This window comes from Gobio gobio (genome assembly GCF_949357685.1).
Source record: "Gobio gobio genome assembly, chromosome: 4".
NCBI classification, from domain to species: domain Eukaryota; kingdom Metazoa; phylum Chordata; class Actinopteri; order Cypriniformes; family Gobionidae; genus Gobio; species Gobio gobio.
The window spans coordinates 8,280,443-8,300,758 of NC_137100.1; the positions used below are offsets into that span (position 1 = coordinate 8,280,443).

General features: G+C 38.3%; 1 protein-coding gene across 1 annotated transcript in view; it reads left to right on the top strand.

Annotated features, from left to right (window-relative positions):
- The window catches only part of fermt3a (FERM domain containing kindlin 3a), a 38,108-nt gene extending 19,092 nt beyond the window's left edge, over window positions 1–19,016 (top strand). The window contains exons 6-15 of the mRNA XM_079814176.1: window positions 819–921; window positions 6,290–6,397; window positions 6,523–6,651; window positions 10,974–11,020; window positions 11,125–11,249; window positions 11,325–11,431; window positions 14,554–14,769; window positions 14,891–15,015; window positions 18,330–18,471; window positions 18,565–19,016. Coding sequence (XP_079670302.1) covers window positions 819–921; window positions 6,290–6,397; window positions 6,523–6,651; window positions 10,974–11,020; window positions 11,125–11,249; window positions 11,325–11,431; window positions 14,554–14,769; window positions 14,891–15,015; window positions 18,330–18,471; window positions 18,565–18,744 — 1,282 coding nt within the window. The 3' untranslated portion in view covers window positions 18,745–19,016. The remainder of the gene's footprint in view (window positions 1–818; window positions 922–6,289; window positions 6,398–6,522; window positions 6,652–10,973; window positions 11,021–11,124; window positions 11,250–11,324; window positions 11,432–14,553; window positions 14,770–14,890; window positions 15,016–18,329; window positions 18,472–18,564) is intronic.
- The last annotated feature ends 1,300 nt before the right edge of the window (window positions 19,017–20,316 follow it).

Consider the following 20,316-nt stretch of genomic DNA (forward strand, 5'->3'; position numbering starts at 1 on the left):
CAGGCAGCTAAATGTGGATTTGCAGTTATCATTTTGTGTAAATATGTTGAATTGTGGGTTAAAATTATATCATATATATTGTATTGTTATATAATGTATTGACAACTCATCAATTAAGTATTTGCCATCTTGTATTCTGCATAATTGGGTGTTTTTAAATAAACACTGACAAAAAGTTTTAGGGCTGGACGGTATGACGATATAACATTGATTGAAGTGATCCCCTGGATTTAGACCTACCTATTTTGTATTTATATAAATCGTTCACAGGCAAATGTGTTTTATTTATTTCCCCGGCGTCGAAATCAGGCTCATATAAATGTCAGGAAACACGAATCCTGGCTGCACGCCAATGTCCATGACTGAGGACGTTGTAAGGAACACTATATCGAGTCCAACTTTTAGTTTAAACTGACAATCGTTTACTTTACTCGCGTTTTCGCAGTTTCCCCTATTAAATCCAGTCATGCAGCAGCTCTTCTGCCACTCAGTCCGGCCGAGGGGGTGTGTTCCTGCAATAAAAGTGACATCAATGCATACCCTCTATAAGCAATAATGGTCCAATGGTAATATAATATTTTCTGGACATTTATCTTGGCAGTACTTTGTTTAGGTATTATTGGTAATGGTAACATGTAAATAACATGAATTTGATATTTATTCATTCCATTCATCAATGTGATACCATCACACAGTACCTTAACAGTTAGGATTTTATCAGTACATAAATGACCTCAGCTACAGTTGCATACAATGCATTGAGTCTACTGTAAAAATCATTGACAATATGCTGTAATGGTCATATAATCTCTGCTCAGGTGGTTGGATTCCTCCCGTTCTCTCCTACAACAGGGACTCAAAGAAAATGACAAACTCCAACTGCGTTTCAAATACTACAGCTTTCACGACATCATACCACAGGTAGGCATGACGCCATCAGTCTGTTCTTGATGTGTTTCTCAATTAGAAAACAGATTTATTTTTAGAATTTTCTTTAAAAAAAAAAAAAAAAAAAAATAATATATATATATATATATATATATATATATATATATATATATATATATATATATATATATATATATATATATATATATATATATATATATATATATATATATATATATATATATATATATATATATATTTGTATTTATTGTTTAGTCTAGTGTTTGGCCAAAAATATGAGGCGCCACGTAGGATTTAAATCAAACTTCGCTTATCAATACATACATAACACACATGCATATACACCTATAAATTACTCGCATATACATGTATACTATTGGATGTTCAAAATACATATATGAAATACACGTGCACACTAATATGAAATCCAGACCAATACATATTATGTTAGTAATGAATGCATACACACTCGTGAATAACTTGCATATACATATAAACTTGACGCACGCATAGACCTATAAATACTCGCATATACATATAAACTTCCATGCATATACACCTATAAACACTCGCACATACATATACACTCACTGCACGCAGACACACCTATACACACTCGCACATATATATAAACTTCCATGCATATACACCTATAAACACTCGCACATACATATAAACTTCCATGCATATACACCTATAAACACTCGAACATACATATACACTCACTGCACGCAGACACACCTATACACACTCGCACATACATATAAACTTCCATGCATATACACCTATAAACACTCGCACATACATATAAACTCGATGCGCGCATACACATCCATAAAACACTCGCGCACACATACAGAATAAAACGTGGATGCATGCTTTAGTTGTGTATATATGTATATGCGAGTGATTTCATATGTAGATGTGCGTGAACTTTTCAGTGCAAACGGAAGGCATTTCAGTGTAAAAGGAAGTCATTTCAGTGTAAAAGGAAGTCATTTCAGTGTAAAAGGAAGTCATTTGTAACCTGCCTATTTACCGCATTTGCAATCATGGAGAGGGATCGTGCTACAACTGAAGCAATTGGCATTTTGCAAAATGTGCTTGCTTCGCCCACTATTATTATCAATTGCTAATTCAGTTGAATCGAATGTGTCACCTTCTGCTCAACTGCAGTCAGAATCAGAAACTGAATTGCGCACTTTGTTTCGGCCATCGGCGCCTGCTGTACAAAGTATCAATAACAGGCCAACATCATCTGCCGTAGGATCGCAGGGCTCTCAAGTCTCACACACGCATTTCAACCTGCTCACACGCCACTCCTTGTATTTCTCACGCAGAGAAATTTCCAGGATAATGCCCACCAAATTGCGCTGCTATTAGAGAGGAATCAAGTGAGTTCCACATAGAGTTCAGAAGTCCCTGCCACGCACCAGCCAATCAAATAGAAAATACAGCTACCGAACAGCCAATCAGAAAATAGCATTGCTGTATCCGGGTAAGATTTAGATATTCCCGCAACAACAACGTTTACATTCTGCCACCTACTGGTGGTTTAGTTTAGTGTTTTCTTTCCAACATTTCTTAATTGTATATTCAAAAATATTTAAAACAATCTCATAACATTTTTCAGTGTTAATGATTTAATTTGATTGGCAACAGCCCTACAGTGTCTTATTTATAGATCAAATTTAAGAATATAAAAATGAAAGCTGAATCATAGGCTATATAAAATTATGGGAAAATGCACTTCATAAAAGGTAAAAATATCAAAGATATGCAGATTTAAATATCTCAAAGCTGATTGAACACTGGTGAGACTATTGCTTCAGAATAAATTATATTTACAACACAGTAAATTCTGAAAAGAAATATTCCAAATTATTATGGATTATTAATTTGCCTCTTCCCTGACATATTTCTTGGAAATAGAGAAATGCAAGAATTAATACTATGCACACACACACACACACACACACACACACACACACACACACACACACACACACACACACACACACACACACACACACAGAAATGTTAAATTAAATAAAAAAAAAAATATTATTTATTTATTTATTTATACAAATTAGTGTCATTTTTCAGATCAGAACCTCGTCCCCACCCAATCCCCTGCTGCCGTCGCCAAAATCTCACTCTAAACTCAGTTCAAAACTTAAGAGGCCTGATATCGTCTTCATTGCACCTTGAACAAGCAAATAAAACACTTCGTAACAGCTATTAAGGTCACTCTGAAATTCATGTCGATCTGCATGAGGAAGACCCCATTAATGACTTTCTTTTAAACTGAAATGCCTTCCGTTTGCACTGAAAAGTTCACGCACATCTACATATGAAATCACTCGCATATACATATATACACAACTAAAGCATGCATCCACGTTTTATTTTGTATGTGTGCGCGAGTGTTTTATGGATGTGTATGCGCGCATCGAGTTTATATGTATGTGCGAGTGTTTATAGGTGTATATGCATGGAAGTTTATATGTATGTGCGAGTGTGTATAGGTGTGTCTGCGTGCAGTGAGTGTATATGTATGTTTGAGTGTTTATAGGTGTATATGCATGGAAGTTTATATGTATGTGCGAGTGTGTATAGGTGTGTCTGCGTGCAGTGAGTGTATATGTATGTTTGAGTGTTTATAGGTGTATATGCATGGAAGTTTATATGTATGTGCGAGTGTGTATAGGTGTGTCTGCGTGCAGTGAGTGTATATGTATGTTTGAGTGTTTATAGGTGTATATGCATGGAAGTTTATATATATGTGCGAGTGTGTATAGGTGTGTCTGCGTGCAGTGAGTGTATATGTATGTGCGAGTGTTTATAGGTGTATATGCATGGAAGTTTATATGTATATGCGAGTATTTATAGGTCTATGCGTGCGTCAAGTTTATATGTATATGCAAGTTATTCACGAGTGTGTATGCATTCATTACTAACATAATATGTATTGGTCGGGATTTCATATTAGTGTGCACGTGTATTTCATATATGTATTTTGAACATCCAATAGTATACATGTATATGCGAGTAATTTACAGGTGTATATGCACGTGTGTTATGTATGTATTGATAAGCGAAGTTTGATTTAAATCCTACGTGGCGCCTCATACAAAAATGTGCAAATAAGTGCGAAATGAGAAAATATCAGCATTAAAGGGATACTTCACCCAAAAATTTAAATGATCGCATAATTTACTCACCCTCAAGCCATCCTAGGTGTATATGACATTCTTCTTTCAGACGAATACAATCAGAGTTATATATTTATAAAAAAAAGCTTTATAATGGCAGTGAATGGCAGCCCAAAATTTGAAGCCCAAAAAAGTGCATCCATCCATTATACAAGTAATCCACACAGCTCCAGGGGGTTAATAAAGGCCTTCTGAAGCGAAGGGATGGGTTTGTGTAAGAAAAATATCCATATTTAAAACTTTATAAAGTAAAATATCTAGTGATGCACCGATCATGATTTTACATGTCCGATACCGATTTTTTTCAAGAAAACTGGCCGATTCCGATACCGATTTCCGATGTTCTTTTTTACACAATAAAAGATCAAAAGTATACACAAACAAGATGTTTTTTTGGTATTTAAAAGGTTAAATTGGTTTTTGGCTAATGCAAACAAGACCGCAATCTGAAATTAACGTGAAATTTAATTGGAAATTAAAAGGCTGAAAGGTGAAATTAAAGGCAAAAACGGCATATTCTGCAATACAAACAAAGATGTTACTTAAATCAGGATTTTTCTTTTAAATTCAGTGTAAAGAAAAAAAGTCTTTACCAGTGAAATTAAATAAAACCAAAGTATATAATTGTTCCAAAATGTTAAATCAAATAATGTTTAGTGCAACGAAAAAAACTAAGATGCTACAGCAGGTGCTTTTTAAATCAAATTAAGTCAATGTCATTTTAAGGTAAAATAAAAATGATCATCCTATAGGCTACAGAACTGATTATTTCAAAAGTGCATGCATGTTCTTCTTTAGGCTACAAAAATAAGTATTCCGTCTTTGTCACAAGTTAGTCTGTTTCGTTCTCATCCGATCCAACACGTGAGAAGCTGAGCTGAACAAACGCTCACTATCTACGCTTGTGCAGGGCGCGGAGAGGTAAGCTCGCGCAACTTCAGCTCGCTCAGGAAAGCGGCTCTTCATTCCCTTCAGCGGATTTCGTCTCTTCCCTCAGTTCTCCAGTTTCCGTTTGTAACACACAAGTGACATGTTCGAGAATGATTGCAATATAGGCGTATGTGCACGCGGGCGCACTTCCGAAAAATCGGCAGAAAAATACAAAGAAAACCGGCCGGTTTTTGGCCGGTTTTTGGCCGGTCAACCGGTGCATCCCTAAAAATATCTAGCTTCCGCCAGACTGCCTTCCGCATTCAACTTACGAAGAAAGTGGCCAGGACATTTTTTTATATAACTCTTATTGTATTCGTCTGAAAGAAGAATTCCATATACATCTAGGATGGCTTGAGAGTGAGTTAATCATTGGGTAATTTTCAATTTTGGGTGAACTATCCCTTTAAATTAGTAAATATCATTACAAAAAATCACATTATTTACATTAAATATGTTTGCACAATAATCCGTAAAACAGTGACCACTCACATTTATCACCAACAAATGAAAATATAAGAATACACAGTTACACTCTATTTTAAGGTATCTTTGTAACACTGTAATTATACATTTAAGTAGGGCGTAATATTAAGTAACTACATAGACTTACTATAGGGTTAGGGTTTGGTTTAGGGTTATTTGCATGTAATTATGCATCATTTATAGTTATTACTGCATGTAACATATGTAACAATGACACTGTAAAATAAAGTGTTAAAAAATGTACTTCAGTTTGAACGTATAGTGGTCAGACTTTGATGATGTCACTACCTCAAATATGAATACTGTTTTTTAAATAGTATTTTTCAAAAAATGGTAAAAGCAGCAATACTGAAAAACGGCCCTACTTTATATTAGGTGGCCTTAACTACTGTGTACTTACATAAAAAAAGAAGTACAATGTACTTATTGTGTTCATATTGTATTGCAAAACACGTTTGGTGATATTGATGTGGGATACGGGTAAAGTTATGGACAGGTTTGGTAATATGGGTAAGTTTAAGTTTAAGGGTTAGGTGTAAGGGAAGTGTCAGCAGTGTAATCACAAATTTAACTACATAAATAAATTACAGATGTAATTATTAAATGCAGGTATTTTAAAAAATGTGAGTACAATGTAAAGGCCACCTAATATAAAGTGGGTCCAAAAAATCTTTTTATAAACAGTAAAATCTAAATAATGTTTCTTTTGTCTTATCTTTCTCCCCCATAAAAATGAATGTACCTGTCAGACTGATGTGGTGCGTCTGACACAGCTGTATGAGCAGGCGAGGTGGGCCATCCTGCTGGAGGACATTGAATGCACTGAAGAGGAGATGATGGTCTTTGCTGCCTTACAGGTATAGGTGATGGAGAGCAGATATCCATTCATCCTATACATGAACAATGATCCATCTAAACACAACTGAAGCTTAAGTGAAAGTTATATTTTTGTGGTCTTTGTGTCTGTGTGTGATGACATCAGTACCATATTGGGAAAGTGTCTCTAACAGAGCAGTTTGTGGCATCTTGTCCGGCTATGGACGATCTGGATTCAGCTCTACAGTGCCTGGAGGTGAAAATGGAAGGAGAGAGCAGTGCAGATGACATGCTGGTCAGTTTCATGACATATACACACCCCTTCAACAAAACCATTAGCAAATCTTGTAGAGCACAGGCACATATTGACATGTTCGCAAAAAATAAATGCAAACCAAAAGCACAAGACTGCACCAAACCAATCGCATGCTAACATTTTCTTCTACAATCTTCTACTGCCTTCTGTAGACTAGCCCAAATAAAACTTTTATTTCAATATTTTAATTATTTTTTTTTTAAGTTGCCAGTCACCGCCAGCATTTTTGATAGTTTTCACAAAACTTTCAAGGCTCTCAGAATATTTTTTTGTATGAATATCTGAACATGCAATATATCAAAAGAAAGCTGAGAAAATCACATTTGTTGTAGACAACAGTGTGCAAAAACAATGCTTTTATTGCGTGTTTCTGCTTCTTTTTTGCATGTGTTTTGATCCGGAGATTCTGTACTCTTTCAAAAGTTATGTAATAGCGCCCCCTAATGTATAACAGTGAAAACACTGAAAGCCAGAAAATTCCATTAAAGGGTTGCTTCAGCGATTAGCATTAAGCTTCGTATCAGTAGACACCCGGTAGTATATTCGAATGACCGTGCTTCCCTCCCTCATGTCTCCCTGAGACGAGAGATTTATGTATTTTATGTCTGGAAAAAAGTCTCAGATGACGCAAAAATCGTCATTTATCGTCATCGGAGGCTTTTTTGGCCAGAGGCTAGAGACGACAGCCAGTAGTAGGAGCTAGTTCCGCATGTTTTCAACCCGCCCACAGGGGGTGGGATCTCACTCACAGAATGTAAATGTGCACGGCCGCTCGGGCATTCATAACAGAGCGGTGCGGAGCAAAGCGAGTGTTTTCAATGAATTCCTATGAAAGTTAAGCTTCCATAGGCATGTACTGAAAACGCGCCAGACTGGACACACTCCGTGAATGACTGTGCAGCCGTGAATGAATGCCGTGCTTAGCTCAGCTCTTCGCTCTCGTGATGAATGAAATCTGACTCCTGCTATGTTTGTGCTGCGACTCTCATTCGGCTCAAACTGTATTGAACAGACACGTTCAGTTTTTAATTGTAGGCTAGTGTATGTTCTCTAATGATTTTATTACTATAAAAATGAGCAATGATGGTTGGGGCGGTACCGCGGTGGGCAAGTGATGTAACCGGTAGCCGTGGCTTGGGAGTGGCCTCGTAGGGCGTTCTGTGCATTCTGAGAGTTGTTGTCTTTCATCCACATGAGCCAAAAATACATTTTCTGGCTTTTCTCAGTCTTGAAGGCACCAACTTCACTACTACATAATGGGACCCAGTTTAAATACACATTCATCTTTCCAGCAGTGAAGTATCCCTTTTATGTCTGGGAAAGAGTTAAATAGTAGGGCTGTCAAAAGATTAATCGCAATTAATCGCATCCAAAATAAAAGTTTGTGTTTACATAATATATGTGTGTATACTCTGTTAATTATTATTTATATATAAATACACACACATTCATGTATATATTTAAGATATATTTGCATGTATATACTGTATATACATTTATATAATCTATAATATATATAAATATAAATGTTTTATATATAAAAATAATATTTTTTTCTTAAATATATACATGCTTGTGTGTGTATTCATATATAAATAATAATTAAAAGAGTACACACACACATATTATGTAAACACAAACTTCTATTTTGGATGCGATTAATCGCGATTAATCTTTTGACAGCCCTATTAAATACAGATATTTAAAAGCTCAACAGTTACTGAGTAAAAAATATGTTCATTCTTGGTAGCTTAGTTGTTTTTCTCTATGAAGCAAGTCTTTGCTTTCACGAAATGTCCTACTATATTGTCATTAAATGATGTGTTAAATGAACTATATTTGCGTTTCCTGGACAATTATGAGGGAAATGTTCAAAAGCTTTGTGATAGTTCTGTGCAGTTCTGTAAGTGCACAAGACCAAAGTTAAGATCCACTGTTCTAGCATACGGGAGTTTGAGAAAAGTGATGAAGTAGGCCATTTTGGAGAAGTGATTCACCCATGAACAGAATGAGTACTTCCAGCAGCCTCTGGAACACCCACCTGACGTGCTGGATGTGCACCTGGAGAGAGGGAGAAGGATGAGAATATCATCCAGGTACACGAAGAAGAACCCCGATGGGAACAGAGTGACAGATGATACTGGCTAGAGACTCAGACAAATACTTCTCCATGGCCAAAAATGGAAAAGAGGTGCACTCAAGTGCCTGGGAGAAGATGGATGGCACAGTCATGTGGGAGGCAAGAGAGGCAGCTTGGGACTGACTTAAGACCATCTGCAGATAATGAAATAAGAATAAACAGGAGTTGTTAATCCAAGGCTCGTGGGAGGGAAAATTGGCGGTGGCATTTGGCGGTCCAAAATCCTGCTCGAGATGGAGTCGGAGGGGCTGGCCAGAGAGCTCGGCGCACACAGAAACCAGTGAATCAACAGTCAGGTGTGCAGTAGGGGTGGAGTAATCTCCTCCTCATTACAGCCCAGCATAGAATTCCACAGCTGAGTAGGCAGAAGATGATGGACAGAGGCCAATAGGCAAATTTGGCTAGAATGCCGGGGTTGCACCCCTACTCTTTATCAAAGGACATCCTGGGATTTTTAATGACTACAGAGAGTCAGGACCTCAGTTTAAAGGAACACACCAACTTTTTGGGACTTTAACTTATTCACCGTATCCCCCAGAGTTAGATAAGTCCATACATACCATTCTCATCTCTGTGCGTGCCATAACTCTGTCTGACACACTCACTCCTAGCCTAGCTTAGCACAAAGACTGGAGGTAAATGGCTCCAGCTAGCCTACTGCTCAATAAGTGACAAAATAACGCCAACATTTTTCTATTTACATGTTGTAATGTGTATAGTTACATTGTGTACTAAGACCGACGGAAAATGAAAAGTTGCGATTTTCTTGACTGATATGGCTAGGAACTATACTCTCATTCCTGCGTAATAATCAAGGAACTTTGAGCCGTACCATGAGTGCAGCGGCGCAATGATATTATGCAGCACCTGATAATAGTCCCCAGCACGCTCCCTGTGCAAGCAGGTTGTCACGTTGTGTAGCGGATCCTGTCCGAATGATCTCCAAAAAAATCACTGTAAGAGCTGAACAAATAAAGCAAAGAAGTGCGCATTAACACCTCGTACACAAACTCTCTCTCTTCATAGCATTATCATTAACATACAGCTAAATACACAAAAATATTCATTACAGATGACAGTAAACAAGAACATACACATCTTATGCCTTTTCGGGGGGTGCTTAACAAACTGAAAACTTTAAATCTGCCTAACCACTCCGATGAACCGCGAGCTCTCACTATCTTTCCGTAGACTACAACATCTGTCAAAATAAAAGTCCCGACTTATTAAGACAGATAATGCAGACCTTAAACCTATTTAAACACACAGAAATGTCAAAAATGTACACAAAAAACAATTATAAGATAAATCACAATGAAGTCTGTTACACGTTGGTTATGTTGACGTAAGTTAGCCTATTTTCAGGTGCTGCGTAATATCATTGCGCCGCTGCACTCATGGTACGGCAGTAAAATTCCTTGATTATTACGCAGGAATGAGAGAATAGTTCCTAGTCATATCGGCCTAGAAAATCACAACTTTTCATTTTCCGTCGGTCTTAGTACACAATGTAACTATACACATCACAACATGTAAATAGGAAAATGTTGTCGTTATTTTGACAATTATTGAGCAGTAGGCTAGCTGGAGCTGTTTACCTCCAGTCTTTGTGCTAAGCTAGGCTAGCGGTGAGTGTGTCAGACAGAGTTATGGCACGCACGGAGATGAGAATGGTATGTATGGATTTATCTAACACTGGGGGATATGGGGAATAAGATAAAGTCCCAAAAAGTCGGCGTGTTCCTTTAACATCTCATTCGGAGGACGGTGCTTGTTACAGTATAGTGTCCCCATCACTATACTGGGGTGTTAGGACCCACACAGCCCACAGGGTGAGCACCTGCTGGCCTCACTAACACCTCTTCCAGCAGCAATCTAGTTTTCCAAGGAGGTCTCCCATCCAGGTACTGACCAGGCTCAGCCCTGCTTAGCTCTTGTCATGAGAACACAACCTTCAGTTAAAACCTCCATGTATTTTATGGTTGACTTGCTTCACCAGTGTGGTTGTATTTATTTTTTGTTAACCCAAGACATATTATCATAAAAAATGATGATATTTGAGTTGTAATTTGATGTTTCAAACCAGCCCAAAATCACTATTTTTGTGATAGTCACTCAGTCACGTACATGGTCATCTCTAACATCTCAAATGTCCATACAGGAAACAATGACAGCTCCAGAACTACATGACTACTTGAAAATATTCAGGTAAATTGCCACAGTGTGTATTCACTGTGTGTATTGTGAAAAGTGCAATACAAACAACCCTCACATTTTATGACTAATATCCCTGTGGTTTCACCTTCTCTCAGACCGAAGAGGCTGACACTGAAAGGATATAAACAATACTGGTTTACATTTAAGGATACTACCATCTCCTACTACAAGAGTAAAGAGGAAAGCTGTAAAGAACCAATTCAACAGATGAACCTTAAAGGTGATCACACACTCATCTATTAAAACGTGTATGTACACATCACACAGACGCACAACAAGTCTTTCATCAACACAGGTTGCGAGGTGGCCCCTGATGTAAGTGTTGCTGGGCAGAAGTTTTGTATCAGGTTGCTGATACCCGGGCCAGAGGGCATGAATGAGGTCTACTTGCGCTGTGAGCAGGTAAGTCAATGATTATCTGTGTACTACAGCTCAACTATGATATTAGTATTTATACTCATATGTGTTGGTCAGCAAATTTAGTTTTTTTCTATGGCTGGATCAGCTAGGGAGTGGTCAATTTAGTCCTGTTTGTCTAATCTAATGAGCCAACCACATGACAGCAACTCATCACATAATGACATTCAGACCTGATTATCTTAAGTGTAATGTAAATGTAATGTAAAGGTTCTATCGGGCTCTTAAAATATAGAATCTTTTAGGGGTTCACATCATGGGATGATTTCATGGATTTAGTTTTAATTAATTAATTAATTGTGTTTAGATTTGTTATGAATTAAGCAGCTCGTAAACATTCTTTAACACTAGAAAAATTGAAATAACCTGTTAACCATGACATTTTCTCCTTAAAGGTGCACTATGTAACATTTTTGCAGTAAAATATCCAAAAACCACTTGGCCAGTGTTATATATTTTGTTCAGTTGAGTGCTTACAATATCCTAAATGTTTCCAACTATTTGTAAATCGTGAGAAAACAAGGAACTGGGACGTGTGAGGGAGTTGTCTGTCAAGTGCGTCATATCAGCGTTCCCCTCGGTTTTCCGCTTTTATTTTGCAGAAACGCTTTACTCTCACTGCAGTGTGCAACAAGTGTCATAGCAGCCGCCGAGAGAACGCACAGAGTAACGGCATAACATAATTTTCAACACACTCAGATGTATCTAACATGATAATCAGAGCTGCGTTACCTCATACTCATGACCGGAAAAGTGGAAGTAGCGCCGGCGACTGTGGCATAATAAAAGTCCCACTGCTCACAAGGCATGTGTTGCGTTCATCTTATTAACAATCGGCTTCCACAACACTCGGTCCTGCTCTGCTTCACACTACAGTAACGTTAATAATCGCATCCATGAACATGATTTCTGCCCGAGTCCTATCCCGATTCTTTTCCAGCGGTTGTGAGGCGAAGACCACATGTCCCAAGATTCTGCGCTCAAACTTGCTGCCATCAATCTACGCCTTTGTTTTGAAAAGGCGACCTCTAGTGGATGGAAAATTTGCATAGTGCACCTTTAAATAGAACCTTTTAGAACATAAAGGGTTCTTTTAAATTAAGTCAAGAACTCTAGGGTTCTATATAGTTCCCCACTGAAACCTTTTCTAACAGTGTATGTACTGAAGTGGAGATTTCTGGCTCAGTGCAGGGAAAAAAAAACTAAGCAAAGGGAAAAAAGGTTACTATTTGTTTTAAGGTGTAATTATGCATACTGAGTATGCATACAAGTACTGAGTAATAATAATTAACTACATGTACTTACTTAGGGTTAGGGTTTGGTTTAGGGTTAGTTGCATGTACTTATGCATAATTTATAGTTATTACTACAGTAACTACATGTAACTTGTGTTACAAGGACACTGTAAAATAAAGTGTTACCAAAATGTGAATTTTTGAGGTTTCCTTTCCGTTATTCTGAAAGATGAAGAAATTATGGAAGCAAAATAGCCCAAAATCGCAAAATTGACCAGCAGTGTTGGGGGTAACGCAATACAAGTAACGCAAGTTATGTAATCAGATTACTTTTTAGAAAGTAACTAGTAAAGTAACATATTACTTTTACATTTACAAGAAAATATTTGAGTTACTTTTCCAAATAAGTAACGCAAGTTACTTTGTTTTCCCATTCATTGATTAACACCTCTCCTGTTCCCATGTTGAGAGAAATTGCGATTAAGATGCAGAGGCGTTGTGTGCGCTGTGTGAACATTATTTAGTACTTATTGTGGTTCTAGACTAAATGTGACCAGGCATTTACTCATCTCATTCAAACGTGCAATAATTAAATAATATGTTAAATTACACAAATATACTTTATGTATTTAATCTTACTTTATTAAATAATGTCTTTGCTGCTGACCTTTCGATGAGCCGATTTAATCATACTAAGCACAAATAAAGCTGTTGTCCGTAACTTTTTTTGTGTTTTGAGATTTACAAAAATTATATAATGAGAATGTACAACATGAATCAATTTTCCAAACTGTGTTTTTGTCTTACCCTGAATCATTATGGTACACTTATAATAAGTGTTTATATTGGGACTATTTCAGATCGGTCTGGTAGGAACCGCTGCGGAGGAGCACAGTCCCTGCGGGACTCGCCATAGACATAAACAGAGAGAAGTAGCTCCGGCTACTTTTTTTAATTGCTGAAAAGTGTTGAACTTTCTTCTCCTGTGTCCTATTCTTCTGCAATCCAGAATGGCAGCACAGCTGATTTGAGCTGCGCCCTCTACTGTACTGGCGTGAATTTGCATTTCCTTCAGCCTGAGGCTTATTCATTTCACATTTGGTGTGAAAGAACCTTTACATTTGCCTAAAAATGTTTTGTTGTTATTAAAAAAACAAACAAGCAAGCCCAGCCCAGGTGAGAAAAAGTAATGCAAAAGTAATGTAATCCCTTACTTTCTATAAAAGTAACTAAGTAACGTAATTAGTTACTTTTTAGGGAGTAACGCAATATTGTAACTTATTATTTTAATAGAAACTTTCCCCAACACTTTTGACCAGTGTCTGAAAAAACAACGGTTTTGCCTGTAGTGTCTTGACTTAAATCTAAATCTTCAATTTAAATCTAAATTCTATATGAAAATCTTCAAATTAAGTGTAACTCCAAAATATAAATATTCAATATAAAAATCAAACAAACATTTTTAAAATGTGGATTTCTTACTTTCCAGTGAAATATGTTGCCCAAGCTGGGCTTTGTGTTCCTTTAAACTATGTACAATTAAACAAACATTAATATTTCTGGTTTTCACATCATTCTAGAGTTCACAAAGAATAGTGTTAAAAAAAACCCTCCTGTGAACCGCAGTTCTTTCGGTTTACATACAGTTGAAAATTGCCAGGGCTATGTTTCCTAAAAGCTGTGTGAGCCTAATTAGATTGTAGAGCTTTGGTGCCAGTGGCTTTGTTAGATCCTGCCAACTGTGCCAAAAACATTAGATCCTTCTGACATGCCAGGAATATTGGATCCAGTCTCCACCAAATCCCAATAGAAAATATCCTTTTTGTCTGGTATCAAAAACCAAGAAAAACTCTGACTTTGTCTTGTCCTTAGGAGCAACAGTACAGCCGATGGATGGCAGCATGCCGTTTGGCCTCGAAGGGAAAGACTTTGGCTGACAGCTCATTCTCTAGTGAGGTGCAAAGCATCCAGTCATTCTTGGCCATGCAGAAAACCACACCTAGTAATAACACAGCCCAGACAGATGAAAGTATTAATACACACAGCCTTGTCTCTCCACGCTACCAAAAGAAGTACAAACCCAAACAGGTACCATGTTTCTGGGTCATTGGAATACACTTGAACTGATTTATTACTGCATTATTTGTCTTTAGTGTGACATTTCATCCCTACTGGTTTTCTCCTCTCTCCGTTCTCTCTAATTGTTCAGCTCACGCCGAGAATCCTGGAGGCCTATCAGAATGTAGCCCAGCTCTCATTAACAGACGCCATTCAGAAGTTCCTTCAGATTTGGCAGGCTCTGCCTGACTTTGGCCTCTCTTATATTGTAGTCAGGTGAGTTTAAAAAAAACCTGTTTGTAGGCAGAGCCTGACATGCACCACTGTGGCAGGCACTTCATTTTAAGACTGAGTCATGGTAGTCTAGTGGTGTAATTTTATTGTATGCATGGGGGCTGGGTTCAGATCCTGATATGATATACACAAATTATGTTGTTTCAAACCCGTAAGACTTTCGTTCACCTTCTGAACACAAATTAAGATATTTTTGATGAAATCTGAGAGCTTTCTGTCCCTCCATTGACAGCTACACAACTAGCACTTTCAAGGCCCAGAAAGGGAGTACTTTAATGAAGTCTTTACTGTAAAGACATCATTAAACTAATCCATGTGACCCCAGGGGTTTAACCTCAGTTTTAATGAAGTGATGCGAGTGTTTTGTTCTTTATTTACAAAATATTAAAGGGTAACTTGAGTGATTTAGCATTATGCTGCGTTCACACCAAACGTGAATATAGCGTCAAAATCGCGTCTACCGCGTCTAGTTTCACGCGCAAACATTTTGAATGCATTCGCGTGTCCGCGGCGACTTGGGCGCACATAGAAATCGAGCGCTGGAAGCGAAATTGACGCGCGTTCAAGGCACTCCAGGAGAAATATGTCATAAAACACCACTCTGCCTCTTTTCATTTTCATTAAAAATATATATTAAGCATTAATAGCCACACAAATGTGGTCCAGGCAACTCCTACATTATCTTCACTGCATGTATATTTAAATATCTTTAAAATATAAAGTTATGAAACTTCTCTTTGCCCTCAGTCAAAACGATTTGGCAGACAACAAATTATAGATTCATGACACCAAAGATCGCCCGTTAGATCCACACAAGATGCACCCCTACAGGACATCAGAGCCAGCGGCAGACGGCAGAAGGACTAGCCGAGGAAAGACTGCTCTCGCTGGGGTTATGAGTGGTGATTGCCCGGTGATCGCCTGGATCTCACAACTCCAAAAACACAAGATTATTTTATATTAAATAGGGGCTCTCTTTATAAATAAACCACAGATTTGAGCTTTAAACAACTACATTCTCACCTGAAAAAGTCTTAAAACGACATTTTGTGACACAATAGTTGTATTTTTAAATTATGCAGGGTTTCTCATCACGTCACTTTACCACATGACCGCAGCGAACAGGCTCCTGATTGGTTAACGCGGCGCGAATTGACGCCAAAGTTCAAATTTTTCAACTCGGGCAACAGACGCGAATTCGCTTCAAACGCATGAATGCACAAAAGCACCATTCGCGCGTAACGCGCAAGACGCTCAATTCAGGTCCAATTCGCGTCATTCGCGCAAACTGGACGCGCGAATGAGGTGGATTCTCGTCCTTCGCGCCGCGGGACCTCCAGACGCGCGTCAACGCGGCTTTCCATTGACTTAACATTGAAATCACTCGCGCCAGACGCTCTAATCGTGTTTGGTGTGAGCGCAGCATTAGGCTTTGTATCAGTAGAAACCCGGTAGTATATTCAAATTATGGTACTTTCCCCCCTCATATCCCCCTGAGACGAGAGAATATCGTCATTTTGCGCCATCGGACGATTTTTTTGGCCTGAGGCTAAAGACTACAGCCACTAGATGGAGCTGTTCCGCATGTTATCAACCCGCCCATAGGTGAGAGATCTCACGCACAGAATGTAAGACACAGACGACCGCGCTGTTTCAACTTTTCAATGAATTCCTGTGATAGTTTAGCTTCCATATAATCTGATGGCTCTGAAAGGCCTCCATTGGCACAATGCAGGTTCTAAAATAACTTTATGAATCGGCGAGAATAGTTTTTGTGCGCAAAAAAACCCTAAATAACAACTTATATAGTGATGACGATTTCAAAACACGGCATCATGAAGCTTCGAAGCGTTATGAATCAGTGAGCCGAATCAGCAGTTTGAATCGCCAAATTTCAGCAGTTTGGAGGTTTGACACGCGATCCGAATCATGATGAGACATGAGACACGAGTCTCAGGGTCCCTCGGCCTCGCTGCTTGCCACATACCCCCATCGCCCCTCACAGGCCGATGGGTACTCCCGAGACTGCGCTCTACTCCACCCCTACCCCTCTCTCCGGGGGGACCGATCACGGCGGCCGTGGCACTGGGGGGTAAGGACAGACGAGGTGAGAGAAAAGGAGCCAGAAGCATAAGGAGCGACAGAGGGGAGAGAGAAAAAAAAAGTCTTGGTCCGGTTCCCGGACACACTGCCTCTCGGTCCTCAGCCAACCGAGAGGCTCTTCCTCGTGGTGCCTTGCGATGGTACTGGACGCTCGGTGGACGCCTTGATCCTCCTCCGCCCCCTGGTGGCCGGCAGTGGCTCCTCCGGTTGAGGGCAGCCGGCAGGGAGTCCCGTGCTCCCTGCTCCTCTCCATCATGGCGGACGGCAGCAGGCTCCGGCCCACGGCAAACGCCGGCGACTCCTCCGCTCCCTCTCGGACGGCAGCCACCCCACATCAACCCAGGGGCACGGCAGCAAGCTCTCTGTCCCACCGGTCTTCTCTCGCTCCAGCACCACCGCCTCGGGCAGCCATTCGCGGTCTTCTCTCTTAACAAAATGTACATAAAACTCAACATAAACTCACATAAACTCCGTGAGACACCTCGCCCTGTTCTCATGGTCCCTCGCTGCTTGCCACAATGAACAAAAGTCTTACAGATTGAACAACGTGAGGGTTATTAATGACAGAATTTTCATTTTTGGGTAAACCCTTTAAAATGTAATTTCTCATTTTGAGAAAATGAAGGAAACTTTTACACCCGAAACCCAACTGTTCTCTATTCTTTTTGATGTAACAAGTTACCTTTGACTATTTAGAAAACAATATACATTTTATATTATTTGATTTATTGCATGGCAAAAGATATATAGTAATATAAGATACATATTACTAAAAGTTAGTAATAGGGTGACCAGATTTCTCATGGTGGAATATGGGACAGGGTGGACAGGCAAACCCTCCCCCCATTTCACATATTTCATGATGTGAGACATTTTATTTCATGATAAAAATATATATCATGTAGTCATAGGACAAATATGATAGAGTTAAAAAATTTAAATAAACTCAGTTTTTTCAGGTACAGAATTTTGTATGTATACATTTATTTATCGTCTTTTGTTGTTTGATTAACATTAATGACACAGGACTTTAATGCATTCACCCGAATGCTATAGGATCTAATATACTAGACACATATTTTTTAATGATATTGCTGACTAAAAGAATCTAAGCAAAATAATCAACTACAATCAGACTGTAAGTGACATCAGAAACAACATGTCATGTACAATTTCTGTCCACATAAATGCAGGTTTAAGGGTTGCCGCAAGGATGAGGTGCTTGGCATTGCCAACAATCGCTTAATCCGTATTGACCTGGGAGTTGGAGATGTTGTGAAAACCTGGAGATACAACACCATGAGGCAATGGAATGTCAACTGGGACATCAAACAGGTAATCTGTCTTTATAAACTGTATGTCCATTTAACTCTCGGATTGATATAAATATCACTGTCAAATAATAAATCCCTTCCATATCTGTTCCAGGTTGCCATTGAGTTTGATGGCAATGTGAACATCGCATTTAGCTGTGTGACTGCAGATTGTAAGATTGTCCACGAGTACATCGGCGGCTACATCTTCATGTCCACACGAGGTCGAGAGCAGAGCGACATCCTGAATGAGGAGCTGTTTCACAAACTGACAGGCGGCCATGAAGCTCTATGAGGAAAAGAAAAATCTGTGTACCTATGGACTGCCGAAATATGAAGACAAAAAAAGAATCTGAGAAATGTTTATTAATAACCCCAAAAGCATAAATACACATACAGCTATGGCCATTCATGAGTATTTACCTGGAAAAACAACACTATTGTGTCTTGACAGGTTTATTTTGCAATGTGGGATTTCTCTGTTTTGCCTTATTTGGCTTTGATCATTGTTATGGTAGGTTATTTTCACCATATCTTGTAGTTATTAAATTTCAATGTCAAACCTTGTATGGCATTACACTTTCAATCCCTCTCAATTGAGCTCAATATGTCAACTTCAGAGCTCAAGCTTTTGGGTCCTTGTGTTAAGCATCATTGAAATGCCAATGTTGTACAGAGTTGCCAGGCCAGAATACAATTCAATTCAAATTTATTCGTATAGCGCTTTTCACGATACATATCGTTTCAAAGCAGCTTCACAGAAAATGCATCTACATTACAATTTCAATTGATTTGTACATGTTATGCATTTCAGAATTGCACATATACAAAGCACACAGATTAGCTAACTATCTATTATTAATCAATTTAATAACTATGGCACAGAAATAAGAATACATGTTAATGAATAATACAATGAAAGACTTGGCAGCTCAAGCGTTAAAAAGGATATGTTGTGGCGACATCATTTGGCACAGGAAACCACAATGCAATTTTCACAAGCACTGAGCACAGCAGACGATGAAAAAGAGCATCCTGTGCACTAAAATGAATTCTGAGTCAAGTATGCTTAAAGGATGGAGACTTGAATTGCAATTATATATGGATATTATTCTAAAATGGTGATATTATACTTATCTGTATTATACAATATACAAAATGTATTAATTTGTTATATTTTATATATATTTTATAATAGCTATACTATACAACACTTTTCTGATATTAAAGGTAGGGTAGGTAAGATTTGGTTAAAAAACTTTTTTTCCAAATTTGTTTAAACTTTCTTTATATATCAATACATAATTAAAATGTAAGTACTCTGAAAAAGAAAGTATAAATATTGAGTGTCTGTAGACCTCTCACGACTGTTTTAAAGACAGCTCATTATTTCCATTCACTCCACCTTCTCCCTTCTGGGCTATTTCCAAAGCCACGCCCCCAAAACACAAAGACGCATTATTTACCTGAGGCGAGCGGAGAAGAAGTGCATGTAGTGACACCATGTCAGAATCACATGTAATAAAAAATCTAACTTTATCATTATGAATATAAACAAATAAGATGTATTTTAGTACTCGCTATCAAGCTAGAATAACGATACTGGTAAAGTTTAAAATACACACATAACACAGTGTCTACGACACACACAGATACAAGATAAAAACATCAGTTAGAGTATATAAACATAGGTAGAGAATATAAAAACAAACCAAGGGCGGAAATAAACGTGCAGGTAAAGTTCCCGTTGAACATGGTAAAAGAGTTTAGACAGAGGGTAGTAGCTAAAGCTAACTTAGTTCTAAAAAAAGTTCCTGGATGCGGTGTACTAGCTTTTACACATGCATTTTGTTATCTAAAGTTACAT